Consider the following 23178-nt stretch of genomic DNA (forward strand, 5'->3'; position numbering starts at 1 on the left):
CTGGGCTCTCCCGGGTCCTGCTGCCGTTCCGGGTACACTCATCTCCCCATCCCGGCTCTGTCCCTCTGGGCTACCGCGCTGTCTGCCGCGGGGCGCCCGCCTTTCTCCCGCTCCGCGCCGACTTGGTTGTTGGCGCTGTCCCGTTCCTCTTAGTTGTAGCAAGGATTTCTTTTCCGTGCCACAGTGTTGAGTTGTGAAATTTACAGGAAACGTTTTCTTTAAGTGCTTTATTGTCCGGATGGAAATCGTGGAAATGTTGTGTAAAACCATGGGCACGTGTTCGTTATTTTCTAAGTGAGAGTGACTACAGATGTAAAGGTTGCCTTGCAGTAGCGGTTCTTGTATTGGTTCTGGACAAGCTCAATCTCATTTTGATAAGATTGCTGGTTGTATTTTTTTTTTTAAGGAAAGCCTGCAAGAAGAGAAGTTGTGTATGCACAGCTTGGAAGCATAGCAGCTGTCGTTCTTGTTTAGGTTGCTTGCTGTTTATAGGCGAGGGGGTAGATGATGATGATGTCCTTTATCTTCCTTTTGTAGCAGTTCTTTTTTTTTTTCATGTAGAAGAGATGAGGTAATGCCAGTTTTTTGATAGCTGAAAGTTATCTGCGGTCCTCTGAGAAAACAGATGAGTGCTGTCTCTGTTTCTGGATTCAGAGATATCTTTCAGCGAGCATTTACACTTTTATAGCTGAGGCTGGAAGTGACCAGACAGAATCTACCATGTCTCCTTGCTACATGGCAGGACCAAGTAGGCTCGAAACTGTTCCCAGCTAGTGTTTGTCTAACCTCACGTGTTAGAGATTAGCTAAGTAGATAGTGGAATATGTCCCATTGCAACTAGGAGCTTGCTGTAGGAGCAGGTCACCACTTTCTTAAAACTTCCTATCGTGTTTTGCTTGTTTTTCTCCCCAGACCAAGGTAGCTGATTACTCTAAATGCTTTTTCCAATTCCCTATGTTCAAAAAGAGTTTGTGTGGTTGCAGTAATTAACGTGATCATTCTCAACTTTAAGAGGTCCTTGAATCAATAAACTTCCTGTTTCTCTCCAGGAGCCGGTGGTGCTGACAGATACAAATCTGGTTTATCCTGCTCTGAAATGGGACCTGGACTACCTCCAGGAAAACATTGGCAATGGGGACTTCTCAGTGTATAGCGCCAGCACACACAAGTTTTTGTACTATGATGAGAAGAAGATGGCCAATTTTAAGAACTTCAAACCCAAGTCGAGCAGGGAAGAGATGAAGTTTGCGGAGTTTGTGGACAGACTCAAAGAAATACAACAAAAAGGGAGTGCTGAGAGGTAAGTGATACATGGAGGTTTCTTTATTTCTGCGAGTCTAAGTAGAGGGTAAGTTCTCTTCAGTGAGTGTTGATGCTTAAAACCTCTCAAAGTTTGTTTTTTTTTTTTTTATAGCTCTGCTTTTCCTGCAGGGCTGCTGGTTGACAGCAGCCTTGTTACCTGATCAAAAAAGTCATACCATTAGTCAATCAAACTGTTCACATTGTCTGCAGAGGTTTGTTTATTTTTTTCTTCTCTGTCGAAGGGAGGGGGTTTGGCTGGAGAAAGCCTTAAGTGTCACCTTCTTTTCGCAGACTATGGTATTGGTAGAGGAGCTTACTTATCTGATGAAAAGGTACAGGTATGGCACTCAGCCTTTTTTACAGAATACCAAGGCAGGTAGTGCTAACTGTCTTTCAGAAAGCTGAGAAAAGGTTGCCTGCATGCTGTGTACTTGGTGGTGGTGATGGCCTACACCACTAACGGAGCTGTAAATTACTGAGGAGAGTTTCACGTTTATACAGAATATAACTATTAGGAACTGTACTTAAAACCCTCAGTTAATTTTGTCAGTCAGCAGCCCTCTAAAAGGACTTATGGATGCTTAATTGTGTCTTAATTGGAAGCAACTCTGTGACCGTGTCCACTTGTCATCTGTGCCTTTCTTCTTTCTCAGCTTTGGCCGTGCTTTTTCCAAGAGGGAAGGCAGTCCTTGAGCGTAAAAATGCATTTTTCTTCCAGCATTGCAGACAGTAGCCTGTTATACTGTGATGGTTAATACAGATGTTTGATTCCTCTGATCCTCTATGTCTAAATGTAAGCATGGCTTTAAAGTAACTTGATACTGAAACGTGCTGGGTTTCCTTAGTCCTTTTTTGCCCTCATGCACTTCTAGTAGAAGAGGTAACTCTTATTGCAGATGAGTTAGAGTGGTGGCATTTATCTGGGGATTGTTCATGAGTATGTTTGATATTTGATAGTGGCCAGTCCGTTTACAGTTTCCTCCTCCTGCACTGTGAGGGGATCATTCTTGCTCTAAAATTCTCTTTTTCCGTTGTGATTGTTCAAGCAAAACTAAGTTCTGTTCCCTTCTGGACCAGGAAATCTTTCAGCAAACTTTGAGGACTTTTTGAAACTGTTTCCTTCCACAGGTGTTTATGGTGTGTGGTGATAGAACTGAATCTTTAGGAGTTATGTCTCTTTGTTTTGAAATCATTCTGAAGAGATATAGGGATATGTCTTTATGTTCATGACAAAGCTTAATACTTGATTTCTGCTTGTCTCTGGGAAAATACAGGCTATATCTGCAGCAAACCTTGAATGACACAGTTGGAAGGAAGATTGTGGTGGATTTCCTTGGCTTCAACTGGAACTGGATTAACAAACAGCAAGGGAAACGTGGCTGGGGTCAATTGACTTCTAACTTGCTTCTTATTGGCATGGAAGGTAAGCAGTTTCCTCTGACTGGAGGAGAAGGGGAGAAGATTTGGTCACCAGTTCTGTATTTCAGTTCCAGAAGCTCTTTTAAATGGATTTCCCCCTAGTTTCTAAGTCTTCCTTCAGAGCAGGCAGTTTAAGGCTTTGGGTTGAGAGGGGACTGTTGTCACAGCTTAACTTGGGTTATGAAGAGGAAACAACCAAAGGAATAGCCTGTTTTCACCAGGGGTGTACTACGGATGCGTAGGTTTAATCTGCTTGGAAGGGCTCTGTATGATGTTGGTAGGGCTGTGTTTTCGGTAATTGCTAGTCATATTCTGAAACCTGTTTATTGTTTGAATGCTTCAGATGCTGGAGATTTAAAATGCAAAAGGGTCTGCAAGTTAAGCAAAGGTAGTCTTCTGGGCTTTTCTTAGCATGTCCAATGTCTACTGAGGAGGAAATGTTGGTTATTCTGGGAAGCATTTGTTCTTATTTGAGCTGGTACACTGTGGGGAGGAATTCTCTTTCGGTTAAGAGCTGAATTTCTTCTTGGAAGGTTAGAGGGCACTGGGGAACTTGAAGATGAATAAATTCTAAAAATATCTGGATAGAGTGGAATTCCAAATCCATGTGGAGACTGACTTATAGGCAGGTGCCTTAGAAAGAGGTACTACTACGCTATTGACAAAGATAGCATTGTAGTAGAAAGTAGTATCAACTGGGCAAGGAACATACACAGTTTTGTGAAGAGGAATGGCCTATAATCAATGTGGCCGTCACATCCAATTACAATTTTCCAGTCATAATTACTTGGCAACTCATGACTGTTCAGTTCTGACAGCAGATGTTTTTTCCCCTTTGCAACAAATCATACTCAACTTACAGTAGTTTGTCTTTGCTACTTGTTTTAATAGCTGAGAGAAGAGAGCTTCACATAAAGGTACTGCACCAACACCTCCCTACAGGTCATAATATGATCACTGAAATCCTGTTATCAACGGGTTATGCACAAGAACCAAGAAATTGTCTTGAACCAACGTGTGCTAGAAAAATGAGTGTCTTTACAGGAGCATGTGATTGTATGATATATGTAATGAAGTTATGGGGTTAACTGTTATCTTAATTCTATTTAGTGAAAATGCGTATAAAGAGCAAGCTAAGAGAGTTATATCTGAGTTGGCAAGCAGCCTGAAAAATGTAGTTGTGAGGGGTACAAATGCCCCACTGTATTTAAAGATTTGATTAAATTTAGGATCTAATGGCAACAGTCAATCTTCAGAACTATTAATCAGACTGAGGAGGTGCTATTGGGAGCCCCAGTGACAAAGAGATTTGTTTATTTGTTTTCTTGCAAAACTACTAGGACTTTTTTCAAAATCAGACTGTTAGGCTCCTTTTCTATAGACCAAGAATTTTTGAAAGTTCATTCAACAACTTGTCATCTATACAGAGTGTTTTATGGAACAGCTTCCCGTCAACATTCACCATCTGCTGTTCACGGAAACAAACTGGAAATCCTAATACTGTAGGGCATAAGTTGCTGAATATGGATTTAGAATGGAAATTAAGTGGAGTAGCAACTGCTTAATAAAGGCTGACTGATACAGTGTTCAGTTTGTAATGTTCCTGTGGTCATTTTCCTTGTTTAGTTTTCTCAATATGTGGGAGTGTATTTACTGTCTTTAGCAAGGAATATAACTTGCTTCTGTCTTTCACACCTGTATGTGAGAGTGTCTTCATTATTATCTTTTCTCTCTGTGTAGGGAATGTGACACCAGCTCATTACGATGAGCAGCAGAACTTCTTTGCTCAGATTAAGGGTTACAAGAGGTGTATCCTGTTCCCTCCTGATCAGTTTGAATGCCTCTACCCTTACCCTGTGCACCATCCATGCGACAGACAGAGCCAGGTGAGAGTAGCACATCTGTTCTCTGCTCCATGCCAAAAAAGGGCATTTGTGAAGATGCTAAGTGGGAGGAAGCTGCACTGAAATTAAAGCTGGATACCCACTTACTGAGGTTTTGCAAAACCTGTGTTCAGATCTGTTGATTGGTGAATACATTGAGAATAGATAGAAGGACTGGTGGTGGTTCTGTTTGTGTCTGGTCCTGACTTGCAAGTGCTGGGGCTAGAAACATCTCTTTAATGATAGCACAACTGGGCTGCAGTTGCTACCTTCTCTGTTCTGTTTCGTTGATCACTTGGTCAAATGCAGATTTGCTCAGAGACAAATTGCTGGACTCCTGTCTAACTTGGTGGTACTTCGGGGATTCTGCAGGACCTCATAGTGAAATTAAGATACAAAGGGGAATGTAAAAGCCCTATAGGGAAGATCAGGATGATTTGATACTGAGAGCCAATAATGATGACTATCATTGTAGGAAGTTCTTCTGAGTTTCTTAATGTTTTCTTCTGTTAGGTGGACTTTGACAATCCTGACTATGAGAAGTTTCCGAACTTCCGGAGTGTGGTTGGCTATGAGACGGTGGTGGGTCCAGGGGACGTGCTATACATACCTATGTACTGGTAAGAAGGATGGTGGGACTGCACAGTGACCGGCAAACAGAGGTTTAAAAGGTCTTCTGCTTAAAGTGTTGGGTTGGCTCTTAAGAGAATTTTGTTTTGACTTCTCCCGCAAGTATGGTATTTTCTGTGATATATTGGGCCAATCTACTTCTACTTCCTGTCTCTTGGATGGGAGTGGTAATTCTCCCTGACACCACATTATTGTGTGAGTACTCCGCTAACGTGTGCGAGAAAAGGATCTGTATTTAAGTAAGGAGAGCTTTCCAGAAGTTCTGAGGTGTTGATGATGGAGGTATAGGGCAAGGCTTGTCCAGTGTCATCTGAACTCATCCATTCAAGGTATTTCACTATAAGCTACAGCAATAGTTTCTTTTCTTTTTTATGTGGTTTCCATGCAGGTGGCACCACATTGAGTCTCTCCTGAATGGGGGGATTACCATCACTGTGAACTTCTGGTACAAGGTGAGTACAAGCACCTTTCCTGCACAGCTTGGATAGCTCTATGCCGGAGGATATTTTTCAGCTAGAGATGTACTGGCACATGTTGTCAATACGAGAACTTCATTGCACCAAATCCTTTGCTTTAAAGCTGAAAGCTGCTTTCCTGCATTCAAGTGGTGTGTGAAGAACTGGGTGGCTGGGAGAAGGTGGAATAATCTGCTGATTCAGGAAGCATGCAATGAGCTATTTTTGATATTTCAGGGTGCCCCAACCCCAAAGAGAATTGAGTATCCATTAAAGGCTCATCAGAAAGTGGCGATAATGAGGAACATTGAGAAGATGTTGGGAGAAGCCTTAGGAAATCCACAAGAGGTACAAAAAGAACCATATAGTCACTGCTGTTGAAATCGTCATGGCTTAATGCAGAACTCGAGATGCCAACTATTTGGCTCTGCAGGTGTCACAGTGAGGGTAGGAGAAAGCAGCGTTGCTCTGTTGCTGTGAATGGTTCTTCCTGCTGTCTTCAGAAGGTCCTTTGGCTACAGAAAGGCAAGCTTTTTAAATTATAATTCTGAAGAGGACCACTACAAACAATGGAGTAATTGTTCTTGTATGAGGGAGAAGGTGTACTTTGGCTTTGGGCACTGCCAGGAAAGCGTTACTCCCAAACTCTCCTTAGCCTTCTGTGCAGCAACAATACCCAGTATTTGCAAAAAAAAAACCCCTGTTTTACCTGTTTAATCCAAATCTCTTAAATAAGAGAAATCTCTTCTATTAAGTCCTGCACTCCCCCCTTAACGCATGTCTTGGTCATCTCTGAATTCTTTGCAGTTTTAACCAACTGGTATTTTAAAAAAAAAAGATTGAAGTACTAAGAGTATGCTTTTGAAGATCTCCTGCTGACCTGAAAGTGAAAATACTGGATGTGAATAGAAATGTTTTCATGGTCTGTAACCCTTACCACTGTGCAGAAACTCCTCTTTAATGCACTCATGTGAGATTGTGCCTCTCACCTGAGATGATCTTACTGCCATAGCATGCTGAACTTCCCTCAGTGATCAGGCAGTGCTGAGTAATGGAAGCAGTCTGGACTGAGAAGAAAACCTTAGCAAAAGCATTAGTCCTTGCCTTCCTTCCAAGTGACCCCAAGGACTGGAGAGGATTCAATGAGTAAGAAAGTTCCTTCTCTGCCCTGCAAAAAGCATCTAAATCACAAATCTAGGGTGGGAAGTGAAAAAGTTTCAAACTAATGCTGTGGATGCAATGTTTTGGTGACAACTAAAGCTGGATGTTGGCAGAGAACTCTGCAATTTTGGTAGAGTATCTGAGGATGTGCTCAAGGGTGCCCCAGTATTTTATCTAGAAAATACTTCGAAACTGATTCAGTGTACCTTAGGCTCAGTTTGTGCACTTGAGATCCTCTGCCCTGGGCTGCTCAGCTCATAAGGTGGTGTGATACAGAGGGAGCAGGCTCTGCAGCTGCCACTTCTGTGTAACTGTCCTGGCTAACAACAGTCTCTTTTTGCTTTGAACAGGTGGGTCCCTTGTTGAATATGATGATTAAGGGACGGTATGACTAATGCCTGGCTGCCCGGGTGACTGATGTTGGAGCTGCTTTGTTCACAAGCAATGGAAGATACTGAGCGCTAGTATTGCACGCAGCACTTAACAGACTGATGGGTTTCCTGGCCTATCCCTGCCCCATTACAATAAAGGGGGCAACTGGAACTGCAAAACCGTTAGTACCCCATTCAGCTTCCACTCTCATCTAACTGAACCTCCCAAGAAAGAGTCTGCACTTATTGGAAGCTGGATTCATGCTCACTAACTTGTTTTTTCTCCCTCTGCCCTGTTTGCCACAACAAGGAGCATGGCTTCTGGCACTTGGATGTGTTGCTTCAGGATTTTCAGGCATTTGAAGAAGCGCTTGGAGGAGAACCAGGAGTGATCTTATTTCCTCAGCCTCATGGAGTTTGGACCTCCTGACTGGGTTTATGTGTTGGTGCCTGCAGTGGATATGAGATGGGAAGTGATAGGTTTCACAGTCCTCTGTTGTTAGAGGACCTGTCCATGCTAGACTCTGGCACCTTTTTGTATAATGGAAACGAACATGTGAGATGTCCTGTGTGTGGTGATCAACTGGACAAATGATTCAATTTCTTCAACTTAAGACATCTATACTTTGGACTTAGTAGAGACAGAGTGAATTCATCTTGTGTGTGAGCACCAAATCCTATGCTCTCCAAATAACATCTGTGTTGGAGTCTAGATAAACCTCCTTTCTGACAGCTTTCTCTGGGGAGTGAAGGCTTCTCTCCCATTCTTCTGAAGCTGCAGTGTGATTAAAAGGGGATGTAGCGTTGTGCAGAGAGATGCATAAATGCCAGGGCACTCTCCAAGTCTTGAATGATTAAGCCACGTTTTTAAATTACCAGGGATGTCGAGCTAGACTGTCAAAACGCAGTGTCAGATAGGTACAGAGCCTCCCTTCTTCCCACCAGAGGTGCTGGCTCCTTGGACTAACATGGGAAAGTGCCCTTTTTACTGAAACTGCAAGAACTCAAGTGTGTGTGGCTGCGCACAGGTGCGCATGTTTGTGTGATGCTGTGTGGCTCCTGTCCATCAGTTAAATCCATGCCAGTGTGTGGTTCCCTTCCTTGTACAGTCATGTGAAAGAGGTCAGGGCTTTCTGTTTAAATGTGGTTAAGTTTATCTTGATCATTTTTGTGTTCTGGGACTTGACATAGCAGGCTGGGAAGTGACAAGACCAGGGTACAGGAACCAGACAAGCCTCTTTTTAAGAATCCTCTGCAGTTCACCCCGAAAAATAATTTTGCTTTTCTCCTCCTTTTCCATGCAAAAGCATTAGGCTCATATGGAGGCTGGCTTTTTATTCCCTGAGGTGTGCTGCACTGCTGTCCCTGGTTTGGGGGGTGGTGCAAAGGCCTTGTATATTTGATGCGGTTGTAATGAGTCCCAAGAGCTAGAGGTGAGAGAAGCTGTTTCATAGCCCATATATCTCATCCCAGAGAATAGTGGGGAATTTGTTCTGTTGAGACTTCCCAGTCTTTTCCCTGTTCTTCTTCAGGGCTTGTTCTGACATGAGGTTCTGGTAGAATTGTTGAGAACATGCCGCTCAAGAAGCGCTCCATCTTTGGCCTCAGGTCCCATCTTTTGCTGGGACAGCTCGTGCAGCACTTGCAGTGAGCTTGTCTTTCACAAAGATGAAAGGCTTCTCAAACAGGAGGTCCCAGAGGCTAGTTTTTTCGCTGCTTTACAGGTCAGAACAAATGAAGTGTAATTGGCAGCTGCAGGGTCCTTGTTTAAGAAATATATCTGTGTCACTGAGTAGTCTGACTGCCATGTTACTTGTTGCAGACTCTGCCGAGCTATGGTTAGGTCCAGATGAAGATCACTCAGCAGGATACTTATCAATGCTCAGCCTTTGGGCAGGTGGGGAAGAAGGCTAAGCTGCTGACTGTGGCCAAAAGCAAGGCCTTCCCAGGAATCCTGGGCACATGCCCATGATTGAAAGATGGTCAAATGAAATCCCATCTCTGTGCTATTTATTCAGCACATGGTAGTCTCCAGTACTACGTGTTAGACACCATCAGCTCTTGAAGCTCAGGGTGGGAGTTCATATCCCATGTGGAGAGAGAATGGTACTTACAGAACTTTAGGATCCTTTTTTTTTTTTCTTTATTTGCCAAAGGTCTAACTTTTAAAGTTTCTGAACAGGTTTTGCTGCACTTGACTTTGTGAAAGCTCATTTACAATGCACTGATGGACTGACTCACCCCCCCCTTCCCTTTCACCTTGTGCTTTCAATGCCCCTTGCCATGATATTGGGAAGCTGTGTGTGTTCTCTGCTAGGGGTGTGTGTGCAGGGGGTGGGGTGTGACAAACACACGGTACCTTCTGAAGTGTAGTTCTTAAATACAACCAATGTTGAACAACAGAACTGTGTGGCTTTTATTTTGTGAGTGGCTGTATAGGAGAGCTGTATAAGGATATGTGTGTATATAAGCTACCTTTCAGTCTTTCTCATAACTCCACTTGTGTTCTTTGCTGGTAAAAGCTGCTGGTCTCCAGAACTGCCTTCAAAACAGCAATACCAACTGCATTATTGTGTGTCTTCACACCTTTCCCCATACTACTTCCATAAGCTGAATAAGATGGTATCCTTGAACCCTGTTAACAAGTGTTGGTTGGGAGGGAACAGATTCCCCTCCCTGCTGATCTGAATGGTGTCACCATGTTATGGTCACTGATGGACTGACTGAGCAAACTACACTATCATGTCTAATAAGTTGCTTATCCTTTGGGATATCTTGTCCTCCATTTGGTCCTTTATCTGATTCATACTTTCGTCAAGATTTTGGGGGGAGGCTTCCTCTGTGTACCTCTGCTGTATGTTAGCAGCCATGGGTGGTGGAGTCCTCTCTACCTAATAAAGATACAGGTTATTTTATGGTAATACTGGCTCTACAGCAATCTTGGCATGTAAACATCAGTGAAATGTTGGCAAAATCTGAAAAAAATTCTAACGTGTAGTAAAATGGGGAAGAGTTGAATAGAGAATAAGGATGTTGGGGGTGGTGGGCGGAGAGATACAGCTGCCTGAGCCTGGGGTACTGCAATTGGCATTCTCTCTTCATGCCCTTGGGGGACAGGGTGAATGTGGGGGGAGTAGGAAAGATAAGTGGATAAAGACTTCTGTGGCCACAGGTGTTCACCCTTCCCTGCTGTGCTTGCTGGAATCACCATCTCTGAACACACACTTGCTTCTGTTCCACTGAACTTAGTGGTCTGTTATGTCTGATCCTGTAGTCTTTCTGTTGTGCACATGCCTCTTGGGTAACATACATGCCTGGCACCACAAAGCTCAGAAATGTCTCAGGCTGTGCAAAGAAGCAGAGGAAACTGAGGGATGCGAACTGTCATTTGAAAACCAGATCAGACTCCCAAGATTTTTTCACTTGTACTTGCAGTCTTTTTCTTATTTGCTTTTATTACCTTAGGTCCTGTAATACTTTTGTTTTCCTCTGTTTCCCCCATTTCCCTGTTCCTTGAAACGCAGGATTTTTCTAAGGAGAGGTGACCTTTCTCTTATCCTTGTAGATCATGGCTGCAGGATCCTTCTCATGGAAAGGGAAGAGCATGGCTTTTTAGACTGATGCACTGTTTTACTCTCTTGGTGATCAGGGTCAGGCTAAGCTCACTAATCACCCAGGAAATTTGGAGTGATAAAGCAGATCCAAGGTGAAGCCAGCAGGTGAGGGTTAGGGCCAGGGTTGAGGAGGTATGAGATACAACTGCAATGCAGGGGCAATCTAACACAGGTGGGGTGGAAGGGGAGACCCTCAGCATCAAAGCAGCTTTTGAGGAAAAGAGAGGCTGGCCTGGGCTGAGACTGCCACTGCTTTTGTTTGCAACAGTTCTTACCAATGACCAAGCTGACCTTGAACACAGCCAGCTGCTCTTTGAAGTCCTAGAATGGGGATGGTGCCCTCAGGGTCTTGACAATCTCTTGGCAGGCCTCTGTGTTGATGCATGGTCATCCCATGCTGCCATCCCAGCCCTGGAAGCAGAGCAGCATCTGCAATGGGGTACTACTGCCTTTGCGCGTGTGGTTTTTTTCAAAGCACTTTTCTCTAAGTCTCCCTTCTGCCACATGTGTGTGAGGACATTCCTTGCTCTGGTTTATGGTCTTCATCTTCCGTTCCTTTTTCGGAGATGGCACCTCTCCCGTCAATGTCCTGGGAAGTCCTGAAGTCGCCATCTTCCCTGGGTGCTTTTCAGCATTGGTGCTGCCTAGAAGGAAAGAGGAAAAGATGCTATTTCTGTGACAAACACATGCAAAGTAAGTTCTAATTACTGCCTCGCAAAGTCAAATATTTGTTGCAAGCAGAGGACTAATTGTGGGGGGAGGGAGCGGAAGTCGAGGCTCTTGGAGTGTAAGTGGAACAGATGCCCGGACGCCTTGGGGAAACGCAGCTTTCCTCTACAAATCAGAGCTTTAAATTACAAGGCTTTTACCAACGAGAACAGTTGTGGGAAGTCGTCTGCTCTCATTTGCGTAATGGCTTCTGTCACTGGTGATTAGACACAGGATGAAGGAAAAGAAATTTGACAATTAGGAATGAGCGATCATTAATCAGAATCTTTGTTAGAAGGAGGGAAGGGGGGAGAATATCCTGCAAGCAGTGGAGTCAGCCACTAGAGCCACAGTGAAGTCCATGAGATGCATAACTCTGAGTGCTAGTGTTGCTCTACAGAGCCCCCTCCGCCTAGGTATGGAGCAGCAGCAAGGGTCTTGGCTCAGTTAGAAAGCTTGTGGAGGACGGCAGCTGGGCAAAATCCTTCCCGTGCTGTTCAGTGATTCTCAGGTATCTGCTTAGTAATGAAGAGAACACATCTTGGAGCCCTTTCCTTGCCACATCAACACCTTGCGCTTCCTCCTTGGTGCTTGGCTGCAAACTGCCAGCAAAATACACAGAGACAACTTCTTAAGTTTTTGTGACTTCCTTTCCTCAGACCTTGCATGCAGCCTTGCAGTTTCTGGTGCAGGGGAGAGCAGGTATGGGCCTTAACTGGCATGCAGGAAGATTAGGACGAGCAACATGAAAGCAGTTCCAGACTCTTTTGCTGATAGTGTAATTTGCTACAAGAGCAAGGAGGAACTTGATGGGCTGCATGACAGGAAAAGAAAAGAAGGCAGTTGTGACTTCATGTCTGTCAGTTGCTGACTTAACTCATTGTCCAGCCATGCACAGTTCAGTATATGTATGTATTTGGGTTTTGTGGGTTTTGATCAAATTATGAATGAAATCTGTGTTACCTCTTTTTCCTACAGCTGTTGCTCAAAGTCTTAGCAGGTTAAACATTTTGGTAAAGTTTACATGAAGAGGCACTGCCTCTGATTAGATCAACAGCTATAACTTGGAAGGGGGGACGTCAGACCATTTGTGTGGCCTATAATGTTGGTTGGTTCATCTCAAGACTTAAGCTTACTGGATTCATTGATTTCAGTGACAATTCCTGTCTTTGCAAGGTTGGGTCATTCACTTGAAGCAGAGGTTTCTGTCAGGGTGATTATTCTTTCTGTGACTGGAAATCAAAGCCAATACCTCCAAAGGGGAGAGCTGAAGCCCTGTTGCCTTGTCCCCAGCTGACTCTGGGCTGAGACAAATGATAGCAGCTTGGATTTTCAGCCTTCTTCCCATGGTTAGTGTTGTTCACCATAGGAACTCAAAATGAAAGAGAAAAGAGCGAATCTCAGGACAGGATCTAATGGGGCTTTTCATCCAGTGCTCATAATGAGAAAAGTTAGGAGAATCATTGGTCACGTTCCTCAGTGTGGGCAGATATGTCAGGTAGTGACTTTTATCCGCTCTTAGACACATGAGGGGAGGGTTGATTCTTATTCACGGCAACATTTTAAATGTATGTTTACATTTGGAGAAGTGCACCTCATGCTTTTGGTGGATGGTAAGGCAGCTTGTGATGTTGTGGGGTTGCTGTCAGAATTCACCTTACAAACTTTCAGTAAACCCTGGGAGAATCCAGACTTTGACACAACAGAGTATTGCCCTTGCTGCAGGAAATGTCACTGTGCTGGATGGCAGGAGCCACAGGTGTGACTTCCATCTCAGAGTTTCAATTGTGGGTTTTTTTTCCTGAATAGTCAGGATTCACCATTGAATGCCTTGACAGGAAGGACCTTTGGATGTGACTTGAAACCTCTTGGGAAGCCAGGAAGGGAGGAGAGTGTATGCTATCCTGTGTGTAGGTAATCTGTGTTATGAGATCTGTTGCACATTCTGTGCTCCCTGAGCTGCTTAAGCACCACTGGCCTCGTGCAGTGAGCTGTGTGAGGGCTCTAGCTGAGCTGAAAGCAGCTGAAACTCTGAGGTCAAATCATTTGCACGTATAAAACGACAGCCCCTGTGCCCACAGAGAGGGCACATGGGGTTATAATAGCATCCAAGGGGGTAGTTTCTGTGAGAGAGCTTAGCACCACAGGCAATGAACTGATTCTGCTGCAAGTTCCTCTGCCAGTCTCTTAGAACCTGCTTCTATCCATCGGTGTTTCACTGGGGTAAAATGCTTCTGGCAGCAAAGAATTACTGGTGCTGGTGGGTATTTAGGTCAAATGCTCGCCACTACAGGCTGTGGAGCTGAAGGGTATGGGAAGGTAAAGCCTTGCTTGGCATTTGATAATAGTAATATTATTTGGTAATAAGCTTCTGGTCTGTCAGCTCATGGGAAATGCAGAGATTTGTAGAGCTGGGGAGTTGCAGGGCTATGTTCCTTGGGCTGTTAGGTCTGACACCGGTCTGGCAGGGCAGACCTTCGTGCTCTTTGGGCCTGTGTTCGGGGGTGCTGCAAACCTGGGTTGTGAGCAGGGGTGGGAATCTCCAAGTGGAGTTTGGTACTCTGAAGGACCCATTCATCTGCCACCAGTTCACTCCAAGCACAGCCTGGGGCCCCTTGCTTCCATCTCCTCCCCAGCACAGAGGCAATCCTGTGTCTCCTGCTTTTGCTGTTTGTTTATAGCTCTCCCCATCCCATCTGTCTTTCTCTCCTCCTTCCTCCCCTTCCTTTTTCCTCCCTCTCCCTCCTCCCCCTTATTCCCTGTAAGCGATTAATCATTTTGACAGGCTCGGCGATGGCCTTTATTTCCTTGAGGCGGCCAAGAAATGTCTGTGAGCACCTTCTCTGACACCCCTTGTGTTCTCTCGCCAATCAGATCAGCCACTTTGCTTGGAGTGACACCACCAGAAATGTGGGGAGGGGAGCAGGGGGGAAAACTCCAGCAGAGCCAGCTGGGAAATGGGCAGTGGGGCAGCATCCAGTTGGGGTGCCATGTGGGTCCCCATTAGCCGTGATGAATATGTCATTTCACTATAGCTTTAATATGTCATATTTTGGTCTCTCCCTCTCCCCAGGCTCCACTTCAAATCTTGGTTTCAGTGCAGAGACAGTCAGGAAGAAATCAGGCTGCTCAGAAAAATATCAGCCTCCAACAGAGTGGCTGGAGGGAAAAGCTGTCAGGGAAGAAAGAAGAGCAGGCTGGGATCATCAAGGGAAAAAGAATGGGGATGATTTTGCAGATGGATGTGGAAGCCTTCCTGGGAAACTCCCCTTTGTCTTGTGCAGGAAGGAAGTTGCCTCTGAGTCTCTGTCGTGGTTCACCTGGACTTGTCATATTGTCATGAGGATGCCTTCCATTCACCTGCAGCCAGGGGAGCTCTTGGGCCACAGTACATGCTATTGCAGGTGCGCTGCCACCTAACTAGAATGAAAATGGAGTGGGTCAGGGTGCATGATGTTCACAAAAGGATTTTTTTTTATCTGCTCTCATCGAGCTTTACAGCATCCTCTGTTCCCTCAGCATGGAACCAAGAGGAGTTACACTTTTTCCTCTTAGCATGAAAGCAGACATCCTCCATACTAGGAAGGAAAGGCCCGGGAATAACCATTCTGCCCAGGGCCTCTGGGGATGTCCAAAGACCCTTTGTGCAGAGCAATGAATTATAACTAACATTTACAGAAGTGGAAGAGATAGTGAAAGAGAGAAAGAAGTTGAAGATGATGCACTAGAAGTCAGATGGAATGTGATGTAAAGATCTTGTATAAGGTGGTCAGGTATCGTAAGGCAGAAGACTGGATATAGTGACCCAAGGAATCCTTTCTAGTCTTGTGTTCCTGTTAAACAACTAAATAAGCCCTGAGTTGAGCCTAGAAGACAGCGAATAGGCTCATCCTGGATGAAAGGCTCTAGAGTAAGACTGCTCCAACTCTTGAAGTAGGCCAAAGAGCAGGGCAGATGGAATGAGGTGCCTGTGCTTTGAAGTTGCCACCTCTTGAGATGGGACAAGGCAGCAACACAAGGCCAAACCTCCTAACTTAATGCAGCTACACCTCTGGGAGGAGCAGCCAGGCAGGTGATAGCTCCCAATTGACACTGGGAAGCTCACACCCTCTTATGAAACATCACTGCTCGTTATTCACCACATGAGCTTGAGTTCTTGCCCTACATTGAAAAGCATGAGAGTCAGTTTTAGCAGCAGGCTAGATGGGTTCAATGAGGATGCTAAGGAAAAGCCACAGCCTCACTCCTACACCTCCCTACTGTTTGTTTTCTCCTTGTGAAAAGGTTGCCCTTCAGGTACAGACCTAAAAGCTGATGCAGCCTAAGTTCAAAGGGAGGGCAATTAACTCATCTGGAATAAATATCTTTGCCCCTTGTGGGCTAACAGCATCAGATCTGTGGAAGGTAGGAAGACTTGAACTAAAGAGGAGTTAACAGGCACTTTCCAGCAGACAAAAAGGCAGTGTGTGCTCCCTCTGACAGACATGCTGCCCCATGTCTTGGGAGTCACCTCTGCCAAGGTCACTGCTGAGTTTCTCTAAACTAGCATTTCTTTCAAGGAAATATTGATTTTGTGCTGGTGGTGCTAAGCAGTGTTGTTGAACAAGAGGCTGTAAATGCTTGGCAGAACGGTGGTGGCCCTTCTTAGCAGCTAGGCTCACTGATCTGGCTTGCTCTCTGCAGGCTTGTGCTCATGCGTTCAGGGTGAAGAACACTGGCTTTGGGCTTCCAGGCTAGTGACCACTAATGGCTTCAGTGCCTCTTCTCCAGTGTGGGGTAGTTATGTTTGCTCCCTTGTGTTCGGTCAAGGACAGAAGATGTTAATTAGCAGCAGAAAACAGCCTGTCCCTGGACAGTTCACATCCAGCAATAGGTAGTAATGTTTCTTTCTTGAATATAGCATAAGAAGGGAACATGGCAGAGGACTTAAACAGTTTATCTCAGGGATGGGAGTTTTCAGAAAGAATGTATGAGATCTTCAGAAATTAAGTCCAACCAATGCAGTTAATGCTGTCTATCCTAGAAAGCTTGTTTTAAATCACCAACAGCCCTAGTGAGATCTAGGTCTTTAAGGGTTCCTGCGTGTTGTGTGCACTCAAGGCTTTGAATCATGTAGCACTGCAGTGACAAAATTTGTGTCTTTGCCCTACCAAGCCATGAGCAGTGAGCAGAAAACAATGATCTCTGTCTTTTCTTCTGTCTTTATGATGCCAAACTATGGAAAGAGGGGCCTGAGAGCATGCAGCAGTGGGTTCTCCCTGTTGCTTTCGTCTGTTAAATTCAACTTTGCTTGCCCAGAGAGATTGTGGTGTCTCCATCCTTAGAAATATTAACTTGACTGGCCAAGGCCCTGAGCAACCTGATCTAATTGTACTTTTTTGAAGCAGGAGGTTGAACTAGATGATCCTCTGAGGCCTCTTCCAACCCAGTTCATTCTATGATCCTATGGGTTTGCCCAGGAGAAGTCATCACCTGATGTGCTGTATTTTATCCTACCCCATAAAGCGATTATAAAGCTCAGATAACCCAGAATGTAAGGGAAGTATCAGATTATTCTGTTTCTCTGTGTAGAAGCCTTTGTGGCAGGATGTTGAGGCTACTTTTTTTGGTCTCCAGGATTATGAAGAGCTTCCTCACTGAGCTTGCACTGTGTCTGTCAGCAGAGCTGGTCAGTAAGGCAGGCTCAGGTAGATGGTAATGGATTGAAAGCTCTTGATCATCACATGGCATATGCTTGTCAATTCCTCACAATGAGTGTCCATACCATGCAATGGAGAGGGTGGGACGTTGCAGGGCAAGGGCAGAGCTGTTTGACTGCAGAGCCAAAGCAGCATTCCTACATCAGCATAGTATTGGGGTTTGGCTCACTGCTGCAGATGTCTTACTGCTGCAGCTGAGCTGGTGTCCTCTGCTCAGTGCTGTGCTGAACTGATGAAATAAATGACCTCACATGGGGATGTCAGTGCTGCTGTGCAGATGTATCTGTTGCCCATCCTCTCCTGGAATGCTGTGGCCTCGTTGCACAACCACTGTTGTGGCCCTGAGCCAGCTGGAGTTAAGAGGACCCCTGTCCTCAGGCAGGGGCTGACCTTCTGGCCATGGTGCTATGTGCTGTGATGAGGTGAAAAGGTGACTTGCCTAGTTGCAAATGGGAAGGTGTTGCAATTGGGAGGTCTGATCCCCACTACGGACAAGCTGGACTATGCCCAGTTAGAGTCTGAACAAGAACTCGCTCCTGCTTTCAGGGATGCAGGATCTAATTTCAGAACTGGTCTGTGCTGCATGCTGTGCTGTTGCTGTGCCTGTGGATTTCTGCAGCTTCACGTTCAGGTGCTAAGCATCCTTGTAGTGGTCTGGGTTATCCCCTGTTACCCGGAAAATCTGAGATATCCTTGGTTATTGGCTAACATCTCCATGTTGTACAGCTGTTCCAGACTTATGAGCAGCACCCGGTGCTTAATGGGAAAGCTGGAGCATGAAGCTAATGTTGCATGTTCCTTTCAGTGACAGAGGTGCTTTTGCCCTTGGGGACTTCAGAATTGGAGGTTGGGTCGGTTGGATTTAGGAATCTCACATCTTGAGGTGCCCTGGCCAGCGGAGACATTTGTGTCTGGGCTCTGTCTGTCTGGGCTGCTCAACATTATGGATGTGTTGCTGCTGTCTTTGCGGAGTGGATGAAAGTGTTTGTGGTAAAATGTAATCAAGTGGAAAATTGCAGTGCATATAAACACATATGGCACTCAATGACTGGGCATTAGGCACAGTGACTGCAGGCAAAAAAAAATTATCTGTAAACGTTTCGCAGCAAGTTTCGAAATCTTAAAGAACAATAAGATATTAGCAATTTAATGGGGTGATTCAGCGAGGCAGCGATCCTTGGGTGGGGAGGATGCATGCAGCTGCAGTAACGGGAGCGGCTGGGATTACTCAGCCAAGCTCAACAAGCCCTATCTCCCAGCAAAAGGCAGCTGCCAAAGGTTTCCTTCACATGGCAAGGTGGCTGTGCTTGGAAAGGAGAGAGCCAGGAGGTGGCCTGTGAACTTTACCAGTGCCACCTTCCAGCCTCCTCCAAGAGCCTGCTGTTTACAGCAGCATTTGGAAGAGGTTGCATGTGGTCAATGAGGCAGAACTGATGGGCTAGGTGGATCAGGCCTGGCTCGGGTTGGGAGCTGTGGAGGCACTGCAGGTTAATGGCTGGCTTGGCCTCCCAGAAAGGGAGACCTGGGTCCTGTTCACCTCCTGTGCCTCTAGGCTCCATCTGCTCATGCTGCCCAGGATAGCACCTTCCCAGCTATTGCAGAGCCCTCAGCAGTCCAAATGCTTCTTGGGGGCAACTATTTTGCACCCTGCCAAGAAGCTCTGTCATCTAGTGGAGCTGCACTTGGATCTTTCACATCTAACGCCATGGGACTTCACTGCCTGAGCTAGCTGTCTGTCTCCAAACCTCTTGCTTTGATCCCACTGCTTACAGGGGACAAAGGCACATCAGGCCAGTGTATGAAAGTGATTTTTTTGCTGAGTGACAGAAGTACCAGAAAGAGGCTTTTCTTCTCTTGCCATGTGCTGACTTCCCTTTTTCTGACATGAAGAAGGTTACCTGTGAGTGGGAGGAGAAATGCACCTTGCCAGTGTCACTTGGCTGTACCCTTCCCAAGGGACACAGGAAAGCAGCCTGAATACCAGGAGGAATATAGCTTTAATGGCTCTGCTGATTGCCCTGAGGTCCTGGATCTGGTGGCCAAACTTGTTCAGCAGCTGATGACGGAACAGCTTCTGAAGAAGGAGTGAAGAGGGCACCAAATAGGAAACTCCAAGGGTATTGGCAGCTTGGTCCAGCAAAGCCTAGTTGATTCCAATCCTATCTGGGGACAAATCTTCTCAAACTAACCAGTGACAGTAAGAACTGACCAAATTAAATAAAAAATAAACAAAATCAGTGTTTCTGGGCCGTAAATGACTGCTTTCCAGCAATGTAAGGAACGTAGTGAGGCCCTAAGCTGATGTGAATAGAGCAGTAGGTTCTCTTCCTCTCTCTGCATAGGACCTTTCATTTTCACATTAGTTCATACACAGCCATGAGAACATGATTTTTCTTGGATCTGATCCTGGAAACTGAGACCCAAGGGCCTGAATGATTAGAAAAGTGTCACTTCAGTGAGATTAGTCAGGCCTGTACTGGTGTCTTTGGCTTCATCTGCAAACTGCCTAAGGCTGGACTTCGGTAAGACAACATACCTGCCACACTTGCATATTCGACTCTGATAGAGTTGGTGAGAATAATCATGGGAGAAGCTTTTAATGAATTGCTATTAAATAGTGTTTATTTTCATTACATGTTTTTATCCATTTAAGAAATTCCTGCTTTTAATCTTATCTCCTTAAACATGGTGTATTAGAAAGAAAGATTGTATTTCTTGCCTTGTGTCACCTGCTGGTTTAGGCACTCATGGTGTTTAGATCTATAAGCATTCTTCCTCTTGCTGATACGTAAGTAGCATAGGGAAGTCATTGTCCTACTAGCAAATCAAGCTGATGAGGCATGCCTACCTCTGCTGAGTACAGATACGGTTACCTACAGAATTCCTCTCTCTTTATAACCTTCAGATGAAGCCAGCCCTCAGAGGACTGCCCAGAAAACCCACAAAATATTCTTCTAAGATCAAATTCAAATGTGAAGATCTTCTCAAGACTTACACCTTTTAAAGGGCTCTGCATTTGCTTGAACTAGCTCCCTGCCTGTTGCACTCTCTGCTTTGCTACCTATGGACTGTAGCTGGTTGCCAGCTTCATCTTTTCTCTGGGTATTTCCATGCTGCTCCAGCACTAAACTCAGGGGGTTTGAGCCTCCCTTCCTCACATGAAAAAGGGGGTTAATAATCCCTACCCTTTGCCTGCTTGATCTCATCAGTCTGCACATAGATCTGGAGGCAGAGGTCTCCTAGACCATGTATGTATGGTGTGCAGAGCAAAAGAGCCTTTACCTACCTACCTCAGCTCTCTGCTGAGAGCACCAGCTCTTACCTCCTGCCAGCTGAGAGAGAGGATCATGTCTGCTGGGATTTAAGTGGAGATGTAATGCCCAGTTTCCACATGGAAGCACAGGACTGTAGAACAGTAAGGCTTGCTTTTTCTGGGTACATTGGTATCATCAGTCACAGGTAATATCTGCCCTCTTCTCTGTCCATCATGTAAGTCCTCTTGTGAGCCTTGCAAGCAGTGCGCTACATGAAAATTCATCCTCAGGACCTATGGACCATTCAAGGCTCCCCACTGAGATCTGTATTTACTTCAAGTCCCCTGGGTTTCAAATACGTCACAGGTAACTTCACCCATCCTGCCCTAGAGCTGGAGTCAGATCACTAGTAGGCAGGTAGCCTCCTTATGAAGGGAGCAGAGCTGTGGTCTGGGGTTGAGGGTATTCAAGCGCAAATGGAAGTAAATATGTGATGGCTGGATTTTCTCAGAGGTGTTTATTATGGTGTGTTTGGCTGAGGCATGCATTAGCCTAGCTAGAGGTCTGGAGCGTCTGGCATCGTAGGGGGCTTCTACACAAGCTCTCAGTCATGACATTGCCCTTCAGCTTGAGTGAATGAAAAACAGGTTGAAGCAGGGCCTTTCACTCATGAGCTTGCATGTACCAGTTTCCTCAGTGAGTTGCTGGGAGAGTCTTTGCTGAGCTGCTCACAAGGGTGAGGTACTTCTGAGGAGGACTAATAGAGGGGGGACTTTACAGTTCCCTGTGGTCAACTGGTATCTGCCCCTGGAACTGAAGTGCAAGTAGGTTCTACCTGCATTGGCAGCTGCTTCTGTGCCCAGGGGTTACAGCACAGTCACTGTCACCCTGGTGAAGGTCCTCTGGAAGATGACACGTGGGTCTTGCTTCTGGCTTAAGACCGGAGGAGGGGAGAAAGTCCATGAATAGTTGTGTGAGAGACTTTGTAGATAGCTGGTGAACCAGAAGACTGCTCTCTTTGAGCAGGTACAGTCACCTCCACTGCTCCCGTGGCTCAAGTGCTCTTCTGAGACAGGCAACTGGTGGTGTTCTTTACACACGTCAAAAACAGAAAAACGCTCCTCTTGCTTGCTGTAGCAGGTGGTTTGATGCTCAGACAGGCAAACTAGAAATGGTAGGGTTGATAGAGTGCATGTGCTGGCTGTTCCTGTGACAGATTATGAAGCCACTTGAGTCACTGTCCCATTGTCCCCACCCACATGGAGGCTATGGTACTGGAGGAAAGTCTGACTGTCACACCTGAAAGAGCTGTGCAGCTCAAGCACAGCCAGGGAGAGATTTTAAGTCAAGAAGCAGCTGTTCAGTCACTTGGTGTAAGCTTGTGGGTAACTGAGGGAATTATCCTGGTTTCTTTTGTCTAAACCCCTCCTTCCCAAAGGGCCTCCTGTCAGGGTTTGAAGGCACTGGGACAGAAAATCTACTGCTGCTCTGAGGAATCTGTTCCAGAGGTGAAAGGCCCCCATCACTTCATATAAAACCCATCACTGGATCTCATTTTTGACTAGAATTTGTCTGGGTTTACTGTAGGTTCTTCTCTTTCTCTGTCAGCATCAGGAACATGTGTGGAAATGGGCACGCTGCCCTGACTCCCAGTGCTCAAGTTGCCTTTGACCTCTGGGTGCCAGTGCACCCGCTGTGCTGATTTTTGGTTTATTTGGCCTGCAGCTGCCCTCCCTGAACAGCAGCCAGACCTTGCTGGTCGGCCTGGCCCAGCGTGCAGGAGGATTTGCCTTCACGCCGGCTGCTGCCTGTATACCTGCCTGCAGCCTTTGGTGCTGCGATGGTGACCTGCCTTCCCAAAGTGGCTCTCCAGCTCTGTGAGGGTCTCTCCACTCCTCAGGAGCAGCTGTGATGAGCTGTCTCCCCTGGTGCAGCCAGCCAAGGCATTGCTGTCACCTCTGGCAGTTGCTGTACAGCTGTCAGACCCTCTTGCTCCCTCCTGAGCAGGGCAGAGATGCTGCTATTGCCTCTTGCATCCAAAAAGCTGGACAGTTGTTGCTGGTTTATTAGATATTGCCCTGGGAAGGCACCATCAAATACTGGTCTTGCACCCCGGGCACAACCAGACAGTCACTGCCTGGCAGTTTCCAGGCACTGGGACAAACATGCGTACCTGATGCTGGAGGTGTCAGCAAGCACCCACACACAGTGGGACAGCAAAAGAGCAGGGATGGGTGAGCAAATTCCCATGGTATAACCCTGCGTGAGGGTTACAACCAAAGGTGGTGGCTGTCGTGGGATATGAAAGGCCCAGGGTCTGACAGCTCAGGGCATGGCATTGTTTTTCAAGTGCTTAAAGGCAGCCGAATAATGGGAGGGTGAGCGGGCGAATGGGAAGCTATCCTGTGGGTGCGAGAAAGGAGAGCTCAGACCCAAAGGGCCTCAGTTTCGAAGCGTCTGGGCTATGATTGAGTTTGGGGACGCCAGTGGTGATGAAGACAGACGTGTCTTAGGTAAGCAGAGGGGGAGAGCAATGAAAAAACCCTCCTAAGAGAAAGGCATAGAGACAAACCCACCACCCTCCCTTGTGAGAAAGACGGCAAGAGAAGGGAACGGGACCTGCAGTTATAGGGGCGTGTGGCAGTGAGGCAGGGGCAGTGTATTGTGGGCACAGCCGCGGGT

General features: G+C 46.0%; 1 protein-coding gene across 1 annotated transcript; it reads left to right on the top strand.

Annotated features, from left to right (window-relative positions):
• Positions 1-1049: 1049 nt before the first annotated feature.
• On the top strand, positions 1050-7796 carry HIF1AN (hypoxia inducible factor 1, alpha subunit inhibitor; the record flags this gene model as incomplete). Its single annotated transcript, XM_009694956.1, has 7 exons — positions 1050-1300; positions 2577-2725; positions 4462-4607; positions 5118-5224; positions 5623-5686; positions 5927-6037; positions 7201-7796. Coding segments are annotated over 7 exons (873 nt in total), but the record flags the coding sequence as incomplete, so codon positions are not given.
• Between the last annotated feature and the right edge of the window lie 15382 nt (positions 7797-23178).

The sequence above is a fragment of the Cariama cristata genome, unplaced genomic scaffold (assembly GCF_000690535.1).
Source record: "Cariama cristata isolate BGI_N322 unplaced genomic scaffold, ASM69053v1 scaffold45782, whole genome shotgun sequence".
Taxonomy (NCBI): domain Eukaryota; kingdom Metazoa; phylum Chordata; class Aves; order Cariamiformes; family Cariamidae; genus Cariama; species Cariama cristata.